This window comes from Marmota flaviventris, chromosome 11 (genome assembly GCF_047511675.1).
Source record: "Marmota flaviventris isolate mMarFla1 chromosome 11, mMarFla1.hap1, whole genome shotgun sequence".
Lineage (NCBI taxonomy): Eukaryota > Metazoa > Chordata > Mammalia > Rodentia > Sciuridae > Marmota > Marmota flaviventris.
Window position 1 is genome coordinate 47913423 of NC_092508.1, and position 18273 is coordinate 47931695.

Here is an 18273-nt window from a genome sequence, read left to right on the forward strand (position 1 = left end):
TTGTGATCCTTCTGACCCAGCCTTTGGAGTTGCTGGGATTATAGGCATGTACCACCTCACCTGAATACACCTTTTAGATTCAAATCATGAAAAATTTTTTGACTTTAATATATATTATTTTAACATAATGCACCTCTAATGTTTTCAGAAAAATAGAGAATGCAGATTCTTAAACAGAAGATCTTTAAACATACCTTTTTACCATTTTCTAAAAATTATGCTAATTTTTAAAATGAATTATCTCTTGCTTACCTCTACTTCTGAAGTTCTTCAAATATGTGATCACCGAGGTAGTGACATGTCTTGCTATCAAATGAATTTCATTTGGACCCAGTTCATGATCAGCAAAAGCAATGACTTCAAATTCTTTCAGAGTTATTATTTTATCTATCTTTGGGTTTTTGTTTTTCCATTTCTGCAATAAGGAAAAATCTTCCTTGTAGGCATCAGGGTTTCTGCTGTTTTCTTCAGGCATACAGCTATCTTTTTTGTCCCACATTCTAAACAAGTTTTCCGTATTCTTTTGTTGTCCAGATATTTCAGATAGAGGGCTTTGTTTTGATATGAAAAATGGCTTTATTGTTTCCTTGCTTTCATTGGTGTGTGGTTGATTTGGAAAGCCATAGCTTGACAGTACAGTATTGACAATATTTTCTGCAGCTAAGCATATTTTAAGTGGAGAAACAGTTGTCTGAATTTGGTTTGGCTCACCAACTGGTTTTAGGGTCTCATAATGAAATACTCTTGGATTTTCACTTTTTCCCATCTCCATAAATGACATGACTTGCTTTAATGATGCTTCTGTGGAGTCGTTTGCTTTCTGAGACAGTTTTTGTAAGACACTGCCTTCAGGAAGGGAGCTATTTCTTTTCATGTCTTCATCATCATTAGGTTTCCTTGGGCTGTGATATTGTACTTTACTTCTAGAACATGATGGCATAGTTTCTGAATGAAGTTCCTCTGACTCTGATCTTTTAATTGTGTCTTCTACAGAGGACCTGTCATATGAGGGTAAATTTGATGAAACCCTGTACTTTGTATTCATATCTTCCTCTGAATAAAACACCAAGTCAGGTACACTTCTTTGTGGAGGATTATTCCTCAAACTATTTTCTTTTAACTTTGATGAGGGTGTTTTTACATTAGTTGCTAATTCAACCTGATTAACAATGTAAGTATTTTCAGTTCTTTGGAACAAACTTTCCTTTGGAAGGTTTTTGATCAAAGACTCTTTGAAATGAGCACACTGATCCATTAGTGTGCCAATGATCTCACTTGCTACAATGTTCTCTTTCAATGTGGGAATTGAAGGTGGATCCACTTGGCTTATTTCTTTGTCTAGCTTGTTCTTGATTGTGCCAAGCATGTCATTGACAATATTAATAGCATATGTGAGTAATTCTGAATGAAATGAATGAACCTGTAGCAGGGTGTTCTGTATGTTTTCCTTAGAAATAGTAATTGGCTTGGATTCATCAGAATTTTTTTTCAGTGGTTGTAATTTTGGCAATATCTTTTTACTTAATAGTCTCTGTTGGACTTGGAAAAGGTTTTCTATAGGCATTTTCACTATTTCAGAAAACTCATATTTGGAGATATGTTTAAACTGCAAGTCTACAAATGACTCTAACATATTTATAACCCTTTCTACAATCTCTCGAATAATCTGGTTGCTAGAGCCCATAGAAATTGAATCCTTTGTTTTCATGTTACAGACTGGTAAACTGTTGAGGATATGCTTTGTTGGAAAACCATGATTGCTTTTACTAGAGATGTGTTCTTTCCTATTTGTTAGATTTTTTTTACTATCTGAAGTGGGCATCTGAGATAAGAAGCACAGCTGTAATTTTTCAAAGAGTATTTCAACAATTTCCCTTCCAAACATATTAATTTGTGCTTTGGTATCCTCAGCTCTAGTAGAACCTTCTTTAAAGTGATTATAGAACCTGCTTTCACAATCCTCAAGAGGTGGCAAATTTAAAAGTGAAAGAGAATATTCTAAATCTTTTGCTTTTATTGAAATTTCAGTCAAAACATTTTCAGCAGTCATCAGTAGCTTAAATTTTTCATTTTTCATGTCATTTGATTCACTTTGCCATTTGTCAAACATTTTTTTAAATATACCTTCCTTTGGAAAAATCTGTTCTAGCTGTGAAGAAACATTCTCTAAGTAAAAGCATGCTTGCTCTTTGGCAGAAGACCCAGCATATAAATCATGCTGTGAAGGTTTGAGATCATCCAGATATGAGAGTTTGATTGGATAAGACAAATTGTAGTTATTTGTAGCATATAATTCTCGCAAAATTGTATTAACTAGTTTACTTGCTTCCATGATTTGATCAGACAGTGAAACTTCTGTATTTACCATTGCTCTAGTTTCCATCTCTCTATCAAATTTTTTCACAACTGATTCCAGAATATTACTTGTTATATCTTTGGCATACATTTTTAGTTCTGAAGTGGGCAATTTTGATTCCAGTAAGTTTTTGGCATCTCCTGTTGATAGGATGTGTGGCAGTCCAGTGAAAGTCTTGGACCAACTATCTATTGAAGTCTTCTCTCCAGTACTTAACTTGATCTTGCTTTTAGCTTTAGCAACAGTAGGTCCTAGGTATGGTTTTGTTTTAAATTTAGGCAAAGAGGTAATTTTTGATCTTCCTTTGAAATTTGCTTTAAGACCTTGCCTAGGGCTGCTCTTAGGGCTAACTTTAGAATTACTTAGTCTAACAGGTGGCAATTCATCAGAACAATCTTTAGGGGAAAAACTCTCTTCTAGATGGAGTGAGATGAACTGTGTGATCATACTAAGAACCATTTGGACTAAATCTTTTCCTATGTGCAATGGTGAATATTGCAAAGAAGTGTTTTCTAACACAGAAATATTTTGACTCTTTGCAGAAGAACACACCTGTAGCATTCCATATCTACAGGCATTATTTGTTTTCCCTGCTTGTTTAGTTTCTCTAAAGCTTGGTAGTTTCATTGGTAAAGTATCATTATTGTCACATATCTCTACTTCTCCCCTTTTGTTTTTGTATAATGATGTCATAACAACATGGTACATTTTCTCCAAAACACTTTCAACTATATCATTTGCAGCACTGTTAATATGTGACTGAAAAATTTTTTTGTGTGTTATACCTGATGTTTTAATTTTATAATTAGACATAAAGGTGGGGATTTCATTATATGGAGGCAAACATCCTAGGACTTCCATTATTCTTTGATCCAAGTTATTCAAAAGATCTTCTACTGCACTGAGTAATTCAGTTTTCTCTTTTTGTTTTGATTCTCCATTTCTCATAAATATTTTTTCCAAAGCATTTTTCTGGCTTTCCTTCTCAAATGTCGTTTGGTTTTGCTCTACTGGGCAATTTGTAAACAGAGATATTGTAGTGCTTTTTGCTTTTTCTTTGTGTTCCAGCAATATTTCATTTGCTATAGTTAATTGTGAAAAGTTATGATTCTCTTTTGAGGAAAAACTAATTTCCTTTACAGAACTTTTATTATATAAAATCTTTAAAGTACTGTCGACAATTTCATTCACAAAGACATTTTTCTGGAATAGAATGTTATTTGGAAATGGATGCATTTTTTTGATTTCTAAGTCTAAGTCATTCTTAATAAGCTTCAAAATGGTGCTAGCAATAATATCAGCATATTTCTTAAGACTAGTTTCTGATAAATGAATCGTGGATCCAAGTTTTTCTCTGTAACTGGCAAAAGTGTGCTCTGTAAGTTCTTCACTGAGAATGGATTTAGTTGTTGATATTTTCAAGACATTCACATCAGATTCCACTTGGCTTGATTCACAAAAAATGCTATCATCTTGTTTACAATTTTCCAATTCTGGGCTAACAAATGACTTTGCTTTAGGCTGTAAAGCAAGAGTAATTAATGAATCTATTCTTTCTGTGGCAAAAGATTGTAACCGATTGAAAATAGTCTTAGTGATGGAATTAGCATTTTCCTCACAAGGGTCAGGAATAGATTTCTTGGTGTCTTCTTTCCCTGCTACAGCTATCTGATTATCATCAGCATAAGCTGATTTCTTTTTTTTTAAATATGGAAAATACTCTGTCTTTTCTTCACTTTTTGAAACCACAAGGAGGGACTGATGACCCTCTTCTTTTGGAAATGTATCACAAAAGGTCAATTGTGCAAGAGTGGAATCCTTTGCATTTATGCCAAGCATTACAACAGAATTGAGATTATGAAGAACAATATCCACTATATCCTTAGAGAACAAAATGACGTCTGACTTAGGAACTGAAAATTCAGGAATATTCTTGTTTGTACCCTCAATGAAAATTTCAGAATTTGGTTTCAAATATTTACCTGTTATGCTACTTTTCAGAGAGGGAGTGACAAAGGAGAGATTGTTCTGAAACAGAGTTTTTTCATAAATATCACACAAGATACCTTTTATGGTATCTTGTATTTGAAACTGAAGTATTTTTCGATATTCAGGCTTACTGAACAGCTTTTCAATAATACCTTCTTGCTGATCTGAATTAATCTCTTTGTCAGAACTGTGTTTGTCACATTTACTTTTGCATGATACAATATCTAGCACTGTGCTAACAACTTGACTTGCAATACTTTCAGAAACCACAATTTTTTGAGTCAAGAAAGGACCCTCCCTTTCTTTATCTAACTCATGTTTGATTCCTTGTAGTATTTTTGTAGCCACTTCTTTTGCATAAATATTTAATTTTGATAAAGATGGTTGGCACCAGGAGTTGGACTGTCCTGACTTGATATGATCCACTGAGCAACAGGAATATTGTTCATCAGATTGTGAGTCTTTGGCTGATAATGCTTTGCTCAATGTACTTTCATCATGTGGATAGGGTAAAGTAACTGGCACTGTGAAGTTGACTTGGGGGTAAAAGAGTGATTTTACCTTGGATGTAGTAAAAATTTCTAAGTTGGTTAATATTGTCTGTACAATATCTTCAATTACATTTACTTTGTTTTGTTTTTCAACAGTCAATCTGGACTGTAGAGAACATGGATTTCCATCCAACACAGCAACAGAGGAGTTTTCACCATAGGTGTGTTCATGAAAAGAAACATTAGCTGAAAAGGTGACAGTTTTGCAACTATTTTCACTTACATTTTTTTCTGTCGTGGCAGCTGAATAAAGTTTATGGAATACAATTCTAACCACATCATCTGCCACTACTGTTACATCTGTGTCAGACACTAATGGACCAATTACCTTATTCATAAATTGAACAGATGTTTGAGTAGTTGACTCATGAACATTGTGAGGCATGTCACTGAAATGAGTCTGAGAGGGAGAAAGCACATTTAATTCATTGATTAAATCACTTTGAAAAATTTCATTCAAGATATTTTTTATAATTGGAACAATTGGAGATTTATGTGGTTCTCTGAGTTTCACTTCAATTTTGTTCAGCGTTCTTTCTAGAATCCATTGTTTAGAAGAATATGTTTTAGCTTCCTCTCTCAGTGATGTTCTCTCTCCACTTAATTCTTTCTCTGCAGGTGCCTCATCTTCTATAAATGACTCTGAGTCAGCTCCTCCAGGAAGGAAATTTCCATAAGTTGGCTGGTATCGATAAGTTTCAATGCCTCTGTCTTCAGATTCAGTTTCACTGAATGTATCTGTGGATACTGAATCTAAAATTAAATCAACTATATTTGTAAACATTTGTGTTTCAGGTGATGGGTTTTTTATACTTGTCTTCAAATCTGACATGTTCATATTTAATTCAGTTTGAATTGTTTTCAAAAGAGCACTTGATACCTTCTTTGCTTGTGTATATAAAGTAGACCGCAATGGTTCTTCACAGATATCTGTGAATGCACTGGTACTTTCACATTCCCAGTCCACCCCTCTGTCTTTTTGACTGTAATCATTATTAACACCTAGAGTATCTAAATTCTGATTGGCAAACCCTTCCAAATTAGCAAAAACCATATTAAGAATATCTGAAGCTGTAGTTTTCAATGCATTTGGATGTGTTACTTTTGAGTTCTCTATTTTGGAAGACACAGGAGCAACATTTTTTGCCTTGCTTTTAGTCAGATCTTTATTATTTTTCTGCATCATTTTGGAAATTATGTCAGAGATTATACTGGTGCATTTGGCCATTTCCTCAATAATTGAAGCAAACGATAAGTTGTCAATGTCAGGAGATTCTGATGAAGCTTTAAAACTTGCTAAATTGGTATCCATATCAACACCACATAGTTTTGCAATGATATATTCCAAAATAGTTTTGGAAATTAACTGAACATCAGATACCAGTTCGGTGGCCATTTGCTGCTTCTTGTTTGATTTCCTTCTGTTTTGCTGACTACAGGATGGTTGAGAGTTAGGATAGACACATGCTAGTTGGTTTAACATTTCCTGTAGTGTTTCCCCAATACTATCTAATACTTGCAATTTGTTATTCTCTTTGAGGTCTTTTCCATTCTTGATACTATGGAAAGGACAAGGAGTAGCCAAAGATTTGAGAAAAGATTTTTTATCCTGTCTAAATGACAAAGTGTTTTGTTTGTCAAAGTGGTCAGATCCATAGGAAGTTGAAGATGTTGACTTATCTGAAAGGAGAAAAGTATTCCTTTGATCTTCATTTCTACCTGATACCATATCACAAATACAAGTTAATAATGGACTGGTCATAATGTCATCATTGAGATCTGTGACAAGATATTCTAATTTCTTATCATTATCAGCAACAAATCCTTTCCTTGTAGGGGGTTTAGTATAGTCTATCTCTGTAAGATGTAAGTTTTTCTTACTGAATTCTACTTCATTCTGGATAGCATGCAAAACAATGCTTACTATTTTAGTCGTATAAGTACTAAGTTGAGATTGTAATAAAGATTGTTTGGGAAGTGAAGGTTTGACTCTCTTTTGCAATTTTGGACAAATCAATAGCTTCAGTTTTTTAAAAACTGTATCAATGATCTTATTACTAATGTCATCTACATTCTTAAGTGTACCTTCTTCAGATCTTGACCGGTAAGGCTTTTTAGAATCTACATCAAGGGATGATAAATATTTCATTTTCTTTTCACTGTCAAACCATATTTTCAATGGTTTTTTATTTGGTGCTTTATTGACTATTTGGGGACTGTCAGATTTATCTAGAAAAGTTTGACAAACTGATGATGAAATGATACTTTCAGTGATATCGGGAATGCAGCTTGATGCCTTATGAAGTATATTTAACACAGAATCTGCTATTTCTTTAGCCACTGCAGTAATTTCCGACACAGAAAACATCTTGTGTATCCATTCTTGACTTGACAGTCCTTGAGATTCTTCTGTAACAAGAGCTGAAGATTCTTTGCCAATTTTGCTGCTGAGGTAATCAGAAGAAGTAGAAAATATATCCTTGAACATTTCTGTTAAAATACATTTAACTATGTTTTCTGAAGTCTTTTGAATTTGATGCTTTTGATCTTTGGTGAAAATGGAAATGTCTTTATTCAGGCATGGTTTTTCCTTTAAAATGTCTTCATTACTAAAAGATGGCAGCTCTGTCTTTAATTCCCAATCATGAAGTACAACTTTGCTTGGAGCAGCAGACTTTGTAGGTGGTCTCCTGATTTTTTTGCTTTGAAAATCAGTGTTTCCTTTTGTAAACCGATGATTAGAAATCTGGTCTTGTGGTTTTCCTTTTTCTTCTTTGAAGGATGAATCAAGCACACTTTTCACAATGTGGTCAATCTCTTCATTATCATCTTCAGAATAAAGGACCATGCCTGGGACATTAATAGGTGGAAATGGTTTTCTAGGCATAGGTCCATTAGATAAGCTAGTGCCAGTGAGTCTATACTTTTCTTCAGTGTCAGAAATATTTCTCACTCTAGGTTGTCTTCTTTTTTGTACACCTGTTTTTACTGGCTTCTGGTGGAGCTGTGTAAACATATCATCAAGTAGTTGAAGGAATACTATTGTTTCTTCAGATGCAACAAGTCTCTCATTATTAAGTTCAGTTTGTACATAACCTAGTATAGTACCGATTGCTTCTTTTACATAACCAATCAAATTTGACTGTGAAAAAATACCTGATATTAAATTTTGTATTTCTTCTTTGAAACTTAAATTAGTTTTATCAGGATCAGGAGTGGATTTCTCTCTGCCATCACTTTGGGGTACTGTGTGTGTTGGGTCTGTCTTATTTTGCTTTTGATGTTTGGTTTTGTCTTCAAGAGGAAGTTCAGTTTTCTTATAAGATGCAAGAGTCTTCAGCTTTTCTAAAATGACATGTACCATATCCTCTGCAATATCACACATAGGTTCCAAAGGACACGGCGGTAATGACTCTTCTGAAAGTTTTCCATTTGATGATGTGAAACACTCGTCACTGGTTGTTAAATTTGGTTTAAGGTCGACTGACAAATCTTGTGAAAATACCTCAACACATTTTTTCTCAACTGCAAGTTCTAGTTTCTCAAGCATGTTTTCCACAATCTCTGAAGCTACAGAGCAGATATCAACATTGGAAAACAAGTCTTCTTTGTCAGACTCACACTGGTCAACAAAAATTTCGGCGGTTACAGAAGAAAGAGAAGGAATGGCCTGGGTTAAATCAGACATTAGTTCTTGAAAAATGCTTTCTAAAATCAGTTCAGTTTCCCCTTTCAAGTGACATTTAAAGTTAACAAAAACATTCTTTAAATTCTTTATCTCATCCACAGCTTTTGCTTTTTGATCAGAAAACAATGGATTCACATTCACTAAGCCATCTGTTTCTGTGGTAGCATCCTTAGATTTTTTTCTGCCTGTTTCCAATGGTGCTAAAAGATGACTATCTGATTTAGAACTTCCGAGCTTAGGGTATGAATACATCAAGCTGCCTTTGTTATATTTGAGTTCAGAGGCTATAGACTGTCCTTTCTGGTGAAATGCTTTCCCCACAACTCTTCTTTCCACATGAGAAGAAGGAGGTTCTAAGGGTGTGTTTGTTCTTTTTACTGATGTGTGAACTGCAAATGTACAAGGCTCTGCCTGATATGTTTTAGTTGTTGCAGATGTGTAGCTTCCATATGTAAACTCTTCACTGCATGTGCTACAGAAACTTGAACTATCTGAAGAAAGGACAGAGTCCTCAGACACTGGATAGGTATTATTTTGCAACCTTTCTTCATACTTTGTGATGGCTGGATATAATATGCTAGTCACTGTAGCTACAACCCAGGTCATTATGTTCTGAATTATACTAGTCAGTTCTTCAGAAGTTACCTGGAAAATAAATAAGAAGGGATAAAAAAGAAAATCATGTAATAATTTATACTCAGGGAACAGAGAAGAACATTTAATTTTTTTTATATCAAAAAATGCATGGCTAGAATACCAGCATGGTTTGTGAAAAAAACATAGTAGAAAATTTATTTAGAATTTTAGATTAATTTTGGTTAGTCTATTATCTAAAACAGAGAAATATTTTGTGCATTATATTTCATTTATTTGTCTTCCTTCAGAAATTTTTAAAAATTTATTTTCCCTAGTTTTCATTACTAAGATAAATGACTGTTTAAAAATAAACCATGAAATTGTTACCTAGGCATCTATCACGCAACTATTTTGTAACAAGAAATGTGTTCATAACCCTGTAAAATTCTTTAAGGTACATCAAATTATTTCCAATTAACTAGTTTTCAAACAGATGTCGTCCAAATATTTGTGTGCCTTCAGAGGCATCTATCTGCCTCACTGGGGTATAAGGATGGAAAATACTCCATCCTTATCCCCATTCCCTGCTGCTGCAAGGGTCAATCTGTGGTCTGTATATATGAAATAAGCTTACTGTTAACAACTATTTGATAGGCTACAATAAAAGCTAATACTTCATAGAGACTGAGTGTCTTTGAACCCCACAAGAATATCAGTGCAAACTGCCTTAAATAGGAAAGCTGAAAACAGATGATCAAGTGAAGGAATAAATTAATTTAGAAAGAACATAAAAAGATAAACTCAACTGGAACTCTAAGATCCAGAAGGGATGAGAAAGTGTAGGAAATTTGGAATATTCCTCAACTTGAACCAGCACTGAAAGTTCAGAAACCAGATTTAAATGACCACAGTGTCAATGTTGCTCTCATAGAATTAGACTGAACTGCAGTAGAAACAAATGTACCTACAGGATTCAGTTAAACCTCTACTTATTTACTGCACATATATTTTCTTCTAAAAGTCATCTTTCTTATAATAAAGTGTAGTCTTTTTAAAATTATTACCAATATGAAAACATACAGGTTGTAAACACAATAGATGGCAGCAAAGCTGGAAGTCTGTTTTTTAAAGCATAACAATAAATGATAATATGATTCTTGTAATAGGGTTATCTACACCCATAATGTTGCCTAAGTTAGTCCAAAATTATTCATGCTTCAGGAAAATCATCAAAGAAAAAGTAACACTATGTAGTACCCTTTCTCCTGATAAATTTATGAGTTTTCAGGGTGCATCCTAGGAAAGTTCATTTTATTAAATTTTCATTCCCCCAAGCTCTTAAAATCCCACCGCCCTGCATCTCTCCATCTATCTATCTATTTTTTATACTAATTTTATAGACAGTACCTGTGATCTGAAAAACACATTTTGGGATGACAGTATATATTATACAATACTTGTTTTACATAAAAATAAAACCTAAAGTTTAACAGAGAAGATAATCATTCAAAATCAACAACACATTTAACATATAAACTAAAATATTCAATATATACTACCTTTTATAACCCAAGATAATGAACAACAGACCTACATTATTACTCTTAGGCTAAGTATGGGAGAGTTTTCAACCTCAATATATGAAAGAAGGGACATTCCTAAAGTTTTGGATTATAGTGAAATAAGTCAAATAGAATCCTGTTTTACAAATTTTTTCTATGTAATATAAATTTGAAAATATTCTCTTGAACCAAAGCTTCTGTATTTGGCTGCATATTCTATGAATTGAGCAGGTATCCATGTGAAGTATGTGCTTACTCCCCAACAGCTTCATCTTTCTTGACTGGTCTATCTAGACCCAAAGCTGGGTCTTAAGAAAATACAAATGAACAAAAACTCTCTTATCTTTGCTCATTCCAACTTTCAGCTCAGAGGTGACCCGGTTCTTTCCCATGACGACTCCTGGAGACAGATACTGGCATCCAGGCTCACCTGCTTTTGAGCTCAACCGCAACATATGCAAAACATGATGATTAATGGCTTCCCATGAGAGATGGGCTTGTGGCATTCCATGTTACTCCCATGAAGGCTAGGTTCCTTTGTACTCCCCATTTTATACTCATGCACTCCCTCTTGAAGATACACCATCATTTTTTTTATAACAACTGTGGACCACAATAGAATCTGAGAATTAACTGATATAAATTTCAAAGAGGATAAAGAGCAAACATGGAAGATGAGCAATCAATATACATGATTCCTGGTTATTGGATTCACAAAGTTTTTTCCTATTATGACACATAAGAAGATATAATTAATATGCTGCTTTTTCAGTGACTCTTATGATACATACTTTTTGTTGCAAACAATTTTGTAGAAGGTTCTGTTGTCTGTAAAGCCAAGAAAGGTTGGTCACTTTTAAGATAAAGAATTTATAAAAATCTTTCCAAAATATCTAATGATTTAACTGGTCTCTCCCTGACAGTTTCACTGCAAAAAATTTTAAAAATGAATAAAACTTTTTTTTTTTTGGTCCAACTCTCTAATTTCACCTCCTCTTTAGATATTGGCCTCTGGATTCAGGAATGTGTCTTATTTCTTATTACTCAGGGGTGTACAGTTATAGCTGTTTTATAAACAATATACCTGTCTGCTTGTTTGCTTCTGACATATCTTAACTATGCATATGATTCTCTGGGGAAGGACACAGGATTGGGTGGGAGTTGTTATGGTTTGAATATGTGGTATCTTCAAAAAGCTCATTTTAGAAAATGTAGCAATATTAAAAGGTGAAATGATTACACCATGAGAGCTGTAATATAATCAATGGATTAATCCATTTGATGGATTAATAATATGAAGGGACTCTTCTCAAGCTGAGACAAATAAGCACCATTAAAATAGATAGTCACCAAGAATTGAGCAACGAAAAGAACCTGGGGTTTAAAAAAACATATTTTGGAAGTTTCGACAGGCTACATCATTAGAGATCATTATTGTGGAGTACACTGTAAATATATTTTATGAAGGAAATAACTGATTAATTAATTAATATTGTGTAGTAAATTTTATGAATAAAATGATAGGAAGTCAATAATCTCAAAGGGTATAGGAATGCCAAGAGTAGAAAAAATATTCAGATCCTGAGAAATTCCCTGGGGCAGGGAATGGGGACTGTGCCTACAAGCCCCTGAATGTAACAGCCATAAGGATAAGAAGATAGGAAAGAGGACAAACATTTATTTTGTTTGCAATTTAAGGTTAGTTCTGAAGGAAAGAGGACAAACAGTTATTTATTTTGTTTGCAATTTAAGGTTAGTTCTGAAAGTTTGAAAAATGAAGCTTCACTAATTCCAAGTAGATCTACAAGAAGGGAGTTTTCCATGCAATAATGTACTTATGAAGAGCACTATTATGCAGTGATTAAAATATTAATTTATAATTTACACATAAATTTTTTAGACACTTACGTGTTTGAGAAAACAGGAGAAGAAAAAATACCCGTGGCTGTAGCTCTACCCTGAGGTCCTATATATTAGGAAAACAAAATTATAATTTATATCTCATCCTTAGCAACTTTATAAATGGTAAATTCATCCTCTAGTAGATTGATATTCTTGGTTGTCACTGCCTTGTTTATAAGCTTTTAGGGATTGTCCATAGTAAAATCCAAAGTCTTTGGCAAGGCATAAAATACACTGTAAGTCTGACATTCTTATCTACCCCTACAGTGTATATAGCTAGTTTTTCATATGTATTGTGTGGCAGAGATACAGAATATACCACAATCTCCTAAAGAAATATTTTCTATGCCTCTGGACCATTGATTTTGCCATTTCCTGTTTAGTACTCTGTGTCCTCTCCTAACTTGCTGTCTTATTAACCTTGTGTTAACTCCTATTGAAAGTTATAAAGCACTGATAATAGTTAAACAAAACATAGTTAAATGAAAAGATCTCATGTTAATGGATTGAAAGATTTATACTTTTAAAATGTCCCTATTACCCAAAGTGATAAACAAATTCATTGCATCCATATCAAATTCCCAATGTCATTCTTTACAGAAATAGGAAAACATAATCCTGGCATCACAAGGGACCCCCAAGAAGCTAAAGCAACCCTGAGTAAGAACAAAGCTGAAGGCATTACACTACCTATTTCAAAATACATTAAAAAACAGTAGTGATGCAAACAGTATGGCACATGAATAAAAAAGCCAAAAGCTCTTTTTTTTTTTTTAATTTTCTCATACTATAAAAGAATATAGAAGCAAAAATAAATAAATCCATACATGTAAGGTCAATTGATCTTTGAAAAAGTTACTCAGGACACAATGGGGACCAGATAGTCTCTTCAATAAATATTGTTAGAAAAATGGTATATTAACATAAAAAATAATTAAATCTGAGCCTTATTTCACTTCATATGCCAAAAAAAAAAAACCCAAAACAAAAAACCAAAAAGACCACAAAATGGATTAAATGCTTAAATGTAAGATCTTAAGCCCTAAAACAACTAGAAGAGATTGTAGGGATTGTAGAGATTGTTGTCTTCCATTTTCCCATGTCTTGAGATTTTCTGTGAGCCTACAATATGACATCCTAAGCACATGAAAAAAAAAAAAAAGAAAGCAAAGGTACACAATAAAATTATGTCAAACTGAAAGTTTTTGCACATCAAAGAAGACAAGCAAAATTGTGCAATATTTTGTGCAAAATTTGCGCTAACCACATACCTAAAAGATTGATATTGAAAATACAGAAACTCAATTCAACAGCAAAACAATCACCAAATTTTAAAAAATGAGCTATGGACCTAAATAGAACTAGTATACCCCCCTCAAATACAAGACATACAATAAGCCAAAAGTTACATGAAAAGATGCTCAAGAATCAGTAATCAACAGGAAAATACAAATCAAAATTGCAATGAGATAACATTTCACACCTGTTAAAATGTATTTGAGTAAAGAGGCATAAGATAACAAGTGTCAGCAAGGTTATAGAGAAAAAGAAATGCTGATAGCACTGTTTGTGGTTATGTGAATACATTTAATAGTTAAAGAAAACTGAGTGAAGCTTCCTCAAAGAATTAAAAATAAACCTATTTATAATCCAGAAATCTCACTTCTGAGTATACACTTAAAATAAATGAAATCGATATAGTGAGAAGATATTTGCACTCCCCTGTTTATTGCAGGATTAGTCACAATAGTCAATACATAGAACCCTCTTGCTATGATTTAGGAATAGTGTAAGTGTGTCTCACAAAAACTTGTGTTCTGGAAGCTTGTCCTCAATGTGGTGATGTTGACAGGTTATGTGGAGCTGATGGGGTCCAGTGAAAGGTGATTAGATCATTGGGAGCATTGCCCTTTGAGAGGTTCTAGTGGAACAAATTAGTTCCCCTGAAAGCAGAGCATTGAAAAAAGAGTGAGCCTGACTCCTAAATCCTTCTGGTTCCTGTTTCTCTATAGGATCTCTTCCAAATATGCTGCCATTCACCATGAGGCCCTCAGCAGTGACTGAACATGTGGAGCTGCCAATCATGAACTTTTAGCTCCCAAACTGTGAACTACATAAGTTTCTTTTCTTTAGAAAGTAGCCAGTCCAAATAGTTGTATTTTGTAATAACAACTGTTTTAGTCAGCTTTTCCACTGTCATGACTAAAATACCAACCAGAACAATTTTAGGGGAGGAAAAGTTTATTTAGGACCTTACAGTTTCAGAGGTCTCAGTCCATAGATGGCTAGCTCCATTCCTTGGGGCTTGAGGTGAGGCAGATATGATGGTAGAAGAACATAGTAGATGAAGATGGCTAGCATGATGATCAGAGCAAGAGCAGAGCAAGAGCAACAGAGGGACTCCACTTGCCAGACACAAAATATATACCTCAAAGGCACACCCCCAATGACCCACCTCCTCCAGTGACACCCTACTTGCCTTCAGTTATGGTTCAGTTAATCCCAGTCAGGGCATTGATTCACTGATTGTGTGAAGGCTCTCATAACCCAATCATTTGTCTTTTAAACATTCTTACATTGTCTCACACATGAGCTCTGGGGGATACCTCACATCCAAATCATAACAACAACAAATACAAAGCCAAATCTAAATGTCTGTTGATGAATGAGGTTTCAGAGGGGAATGAAACTTTTTTCAACTGGGACTAGAGGACATTCATATTACATTCTGGCAAAGAATTTGTCTACACTTTTCCCATGTCTTGAAATTTTCTGTGAGCCTGAATCTAAAGGTGATTGACTAAATCTGGTGGGGGAAATTTCAAGGAAGCACAATATTCTGGCAATGGCATGGGTGTTTTTGGTAGCTTTTAGTCAGGTATGCTGTGAGAATTGGGAGTGAGAAGCAGAGAGGAAATATTTTAAAAACTTGCATTTCTTTTTCCAGAAAAATGAATGCAAAATTGGGATCAATGAAGGCATGTTTTTGAAGTGACTATCACCACTAATAACAAGCTAAGTACTTTGCAGAGAGACAATGGAAAAGATGCCTTGAGAGTATCTCAGGAATCAACAAGACCACACCTATCACAGGTTCAAGGATGTAAAAGGGAAAACTTTCATAAAATACAGCGGGTACCCTGCTCATACAGGGGTTCCAAAGAGGTTGTTACTCCAGGATTCAGTTTACGATGCTTAGCACCTAGGCACTGAGAGGTCACTATGTCCTTGGTACTAGGATCATAGCTACTGCTGGAGCTGGCAGCAGACCTTAAAATCATCTACATTGTCCTAGTTCTGCAGGAATGCAGGTTGTTAAAGTTAGGGGCTCAGGTGAGGTGAGATTTCAAAGAAATGCCCGATAAATGAGACAACATGCATCAGAGTGAAAATCCTTGCAGGCAGCCTCTGAGTGGGTGATACATGAAACTATGAGAAGCAAACCAAAGTTGTTGTAAGGAAAATAAAAAAGGGGACACAGAGAAAAGATGCAGGGGCAGGAAAGAAAGATGGCAGAATGACACAGGGGCCAAACTGCCAAGCTTTATTTATATCAATAGGTTACTTCAGCTCATTGGCATCATTAGTACATATTGTTCATTGTATTACTAGGCAGGTTACAGACTTAGCAATATTATGCACCTTATTCCTCAGTTACATACTAAATTGCAATGTGCAATGCTAGGAGCTTTGTGTAGCTCTCAAGAAATTACATTGTATAAAGTTACTGTTATGTGGGCAGGTTTAGGCTCAGTGAAACACTGTAGTTGTCTAACAAGAGAGTTCCTTTATTTCCAGGAGCTGTGTGCCTGAGATCAAGGTTGAGACTGATAAGATTCTGAGATTAAGGTCAAGGCTGATAAGACTCTAACACAGAGCCTCCCCGTGAAGGACACTGCTACAGCAGCTAGGCATTCTGTGTCTTTGCACAAAAGATTTCCCAGTAGCCAGGCATTCTGTGTCTTTGCACAGACACTTCCTAGCCACCAAGCATGCAACAGTCATGAAGCTATCAGAGACCTCAATCTCAAACACAGAACCCCTACAAGTTGTGATGAAGAAACCCCTGATTAACAGATGCCCATAATGAGGAACATCAGCTCAGGAAAGTTTCTGGCTTGGCTGAAGACAGAGCCAGCCTAAGTGAGAGACTATGAATTCTGCAACAGGGAAGGCCAAAGTGGAGGACTGCCCAATAAATTTCAAGTTTATATCCTACCAACACTTGCCATGAATGCTCAACATGGCATTACAGGACATATATTTGTCCAACTGGGGTTTAGTTTTTTTTTTGGTCCCATCCCTTCTTTCTATTTCTCCTTTTTGAAATGGGAATATTTACTCTGTAACACTGAATACTGGATATATGTAAATTGCTTTTAATCTTTATAGGGGCTCATGAGCAAGTGCTTATATTTTCTATTGTCCCTACCACGTTCTCTCTTTGCTCTGTGTCTGCCATGACCTGAGGAAATTTCTTCTGCCACACCCTCTCACTATGATGTTCTGCTTAACATCGGACCCAGAGTAATAGAGTTGCCCAATCATGGACTAAAACTGTGAACTGTCAGTCCAATATAAACTTTTCCTCCTTTATGTTGTTCTTGTCAGTTATTTTGTTCATAGTAATGACATCTGACTAACACACATGATCTCACCTATATGTAGAATATAAAATGTCAAACTCATAAAACAATAAAATTCAAAGGATTCTATATATTTTGGTACAAAGGGACTTCTTATTTCTTACTGGTCATAAAAATCAAAGGCTTTAGAACCTAAATCCTGAAGAAAATAAAGTAATCAAACAACCAACCAACCAAACAAACAAACAAAAAACCCAGAATAGAATGGTCATTACTAGGGCATGGGCAATGGGGGTGGGCAGAATATTTTGGGAAAGTACAGTGAATTGGTACAAGTTTTATTTATACAATATTGGTTAAGTATTGGAGATCCAACATATAAGACATCTATAGGTAAACAAAATTTTGTTGTATACTTAAAAATTGTCAAGAGAGTAGATCTTAAGTTTTGTAACCACACACACAAAATGGCAACTATGTGATCTGCGATGTGATAGTTAAAAATATTGTATTGTAAACTTGAAATTTGCTAAAACAGTAGATCTTAAGTGTTCCAACCACACATAAAAGTACAATCATGTGAGGTGAAGGATATGTTAACTCGCTTGATGGTGGTGAATTTTTTATAATGCATACAAATATAAAATTATCAAGCTGTAGTCCTTATATATAAATTTAATTGTAAACTATACCTAAAAGTTTGTGGGGAGGAGTTACAAAGAGAAAACAATAGATATAAGAATATAAGCACAAATTTCAACAATAGTTTTCAATTTTAATTGTCAACATTAGTACTAACTCAATAAAAATAAAAGATAAGAATATGTAAAATTCTTTGTTATTATTAAAATTCTTTCTCATTATTCATTCAAGCCTCTTCTGTGCAGGCTTCTCTGAGGACCCTAGATAGACCTAGGCATTGTCTTCTTACATGTTCTGACATTTATATACACCTACTTTTATATGGTGATTATAATACTGAGTTGTGATTTTTGCCATTACTATCTTCCCAGAACTATACACTCTGATAGCTCTGGGCAAGAATCAGGAATATTTTCCCTAT

General features: G+C 34.5%; 1 protein-coding gene across 1 annotated transcript in view; it reads right to left on the reverse strand.

The window, feature by feature from the left end:
* The window catches only part of Fsip2 (fibrous sheath interacting protein 2), a 77368-nt gene that overhangs the window by 25141 nt on the left and 33954 nt on the right, over positions 1–18273 (reverse strand). The window contains exons 14-16 of the mRNA XM_027943941.2: positions 12631–12688; positions 11514–11550; positions 253–9229 (exon numbers count right to left, since the gene is read on the reverse strand). Coding sequence (XP_027799742.2) covers positions 253–9229; positions 11514–11550; positions 12631–12688 — 9072 coding nt within the window. The remainder of the gene's footprint in view (positions 1–252; positions 9230–11513; positions 11551–12630; positions 12689–18273) is intronic.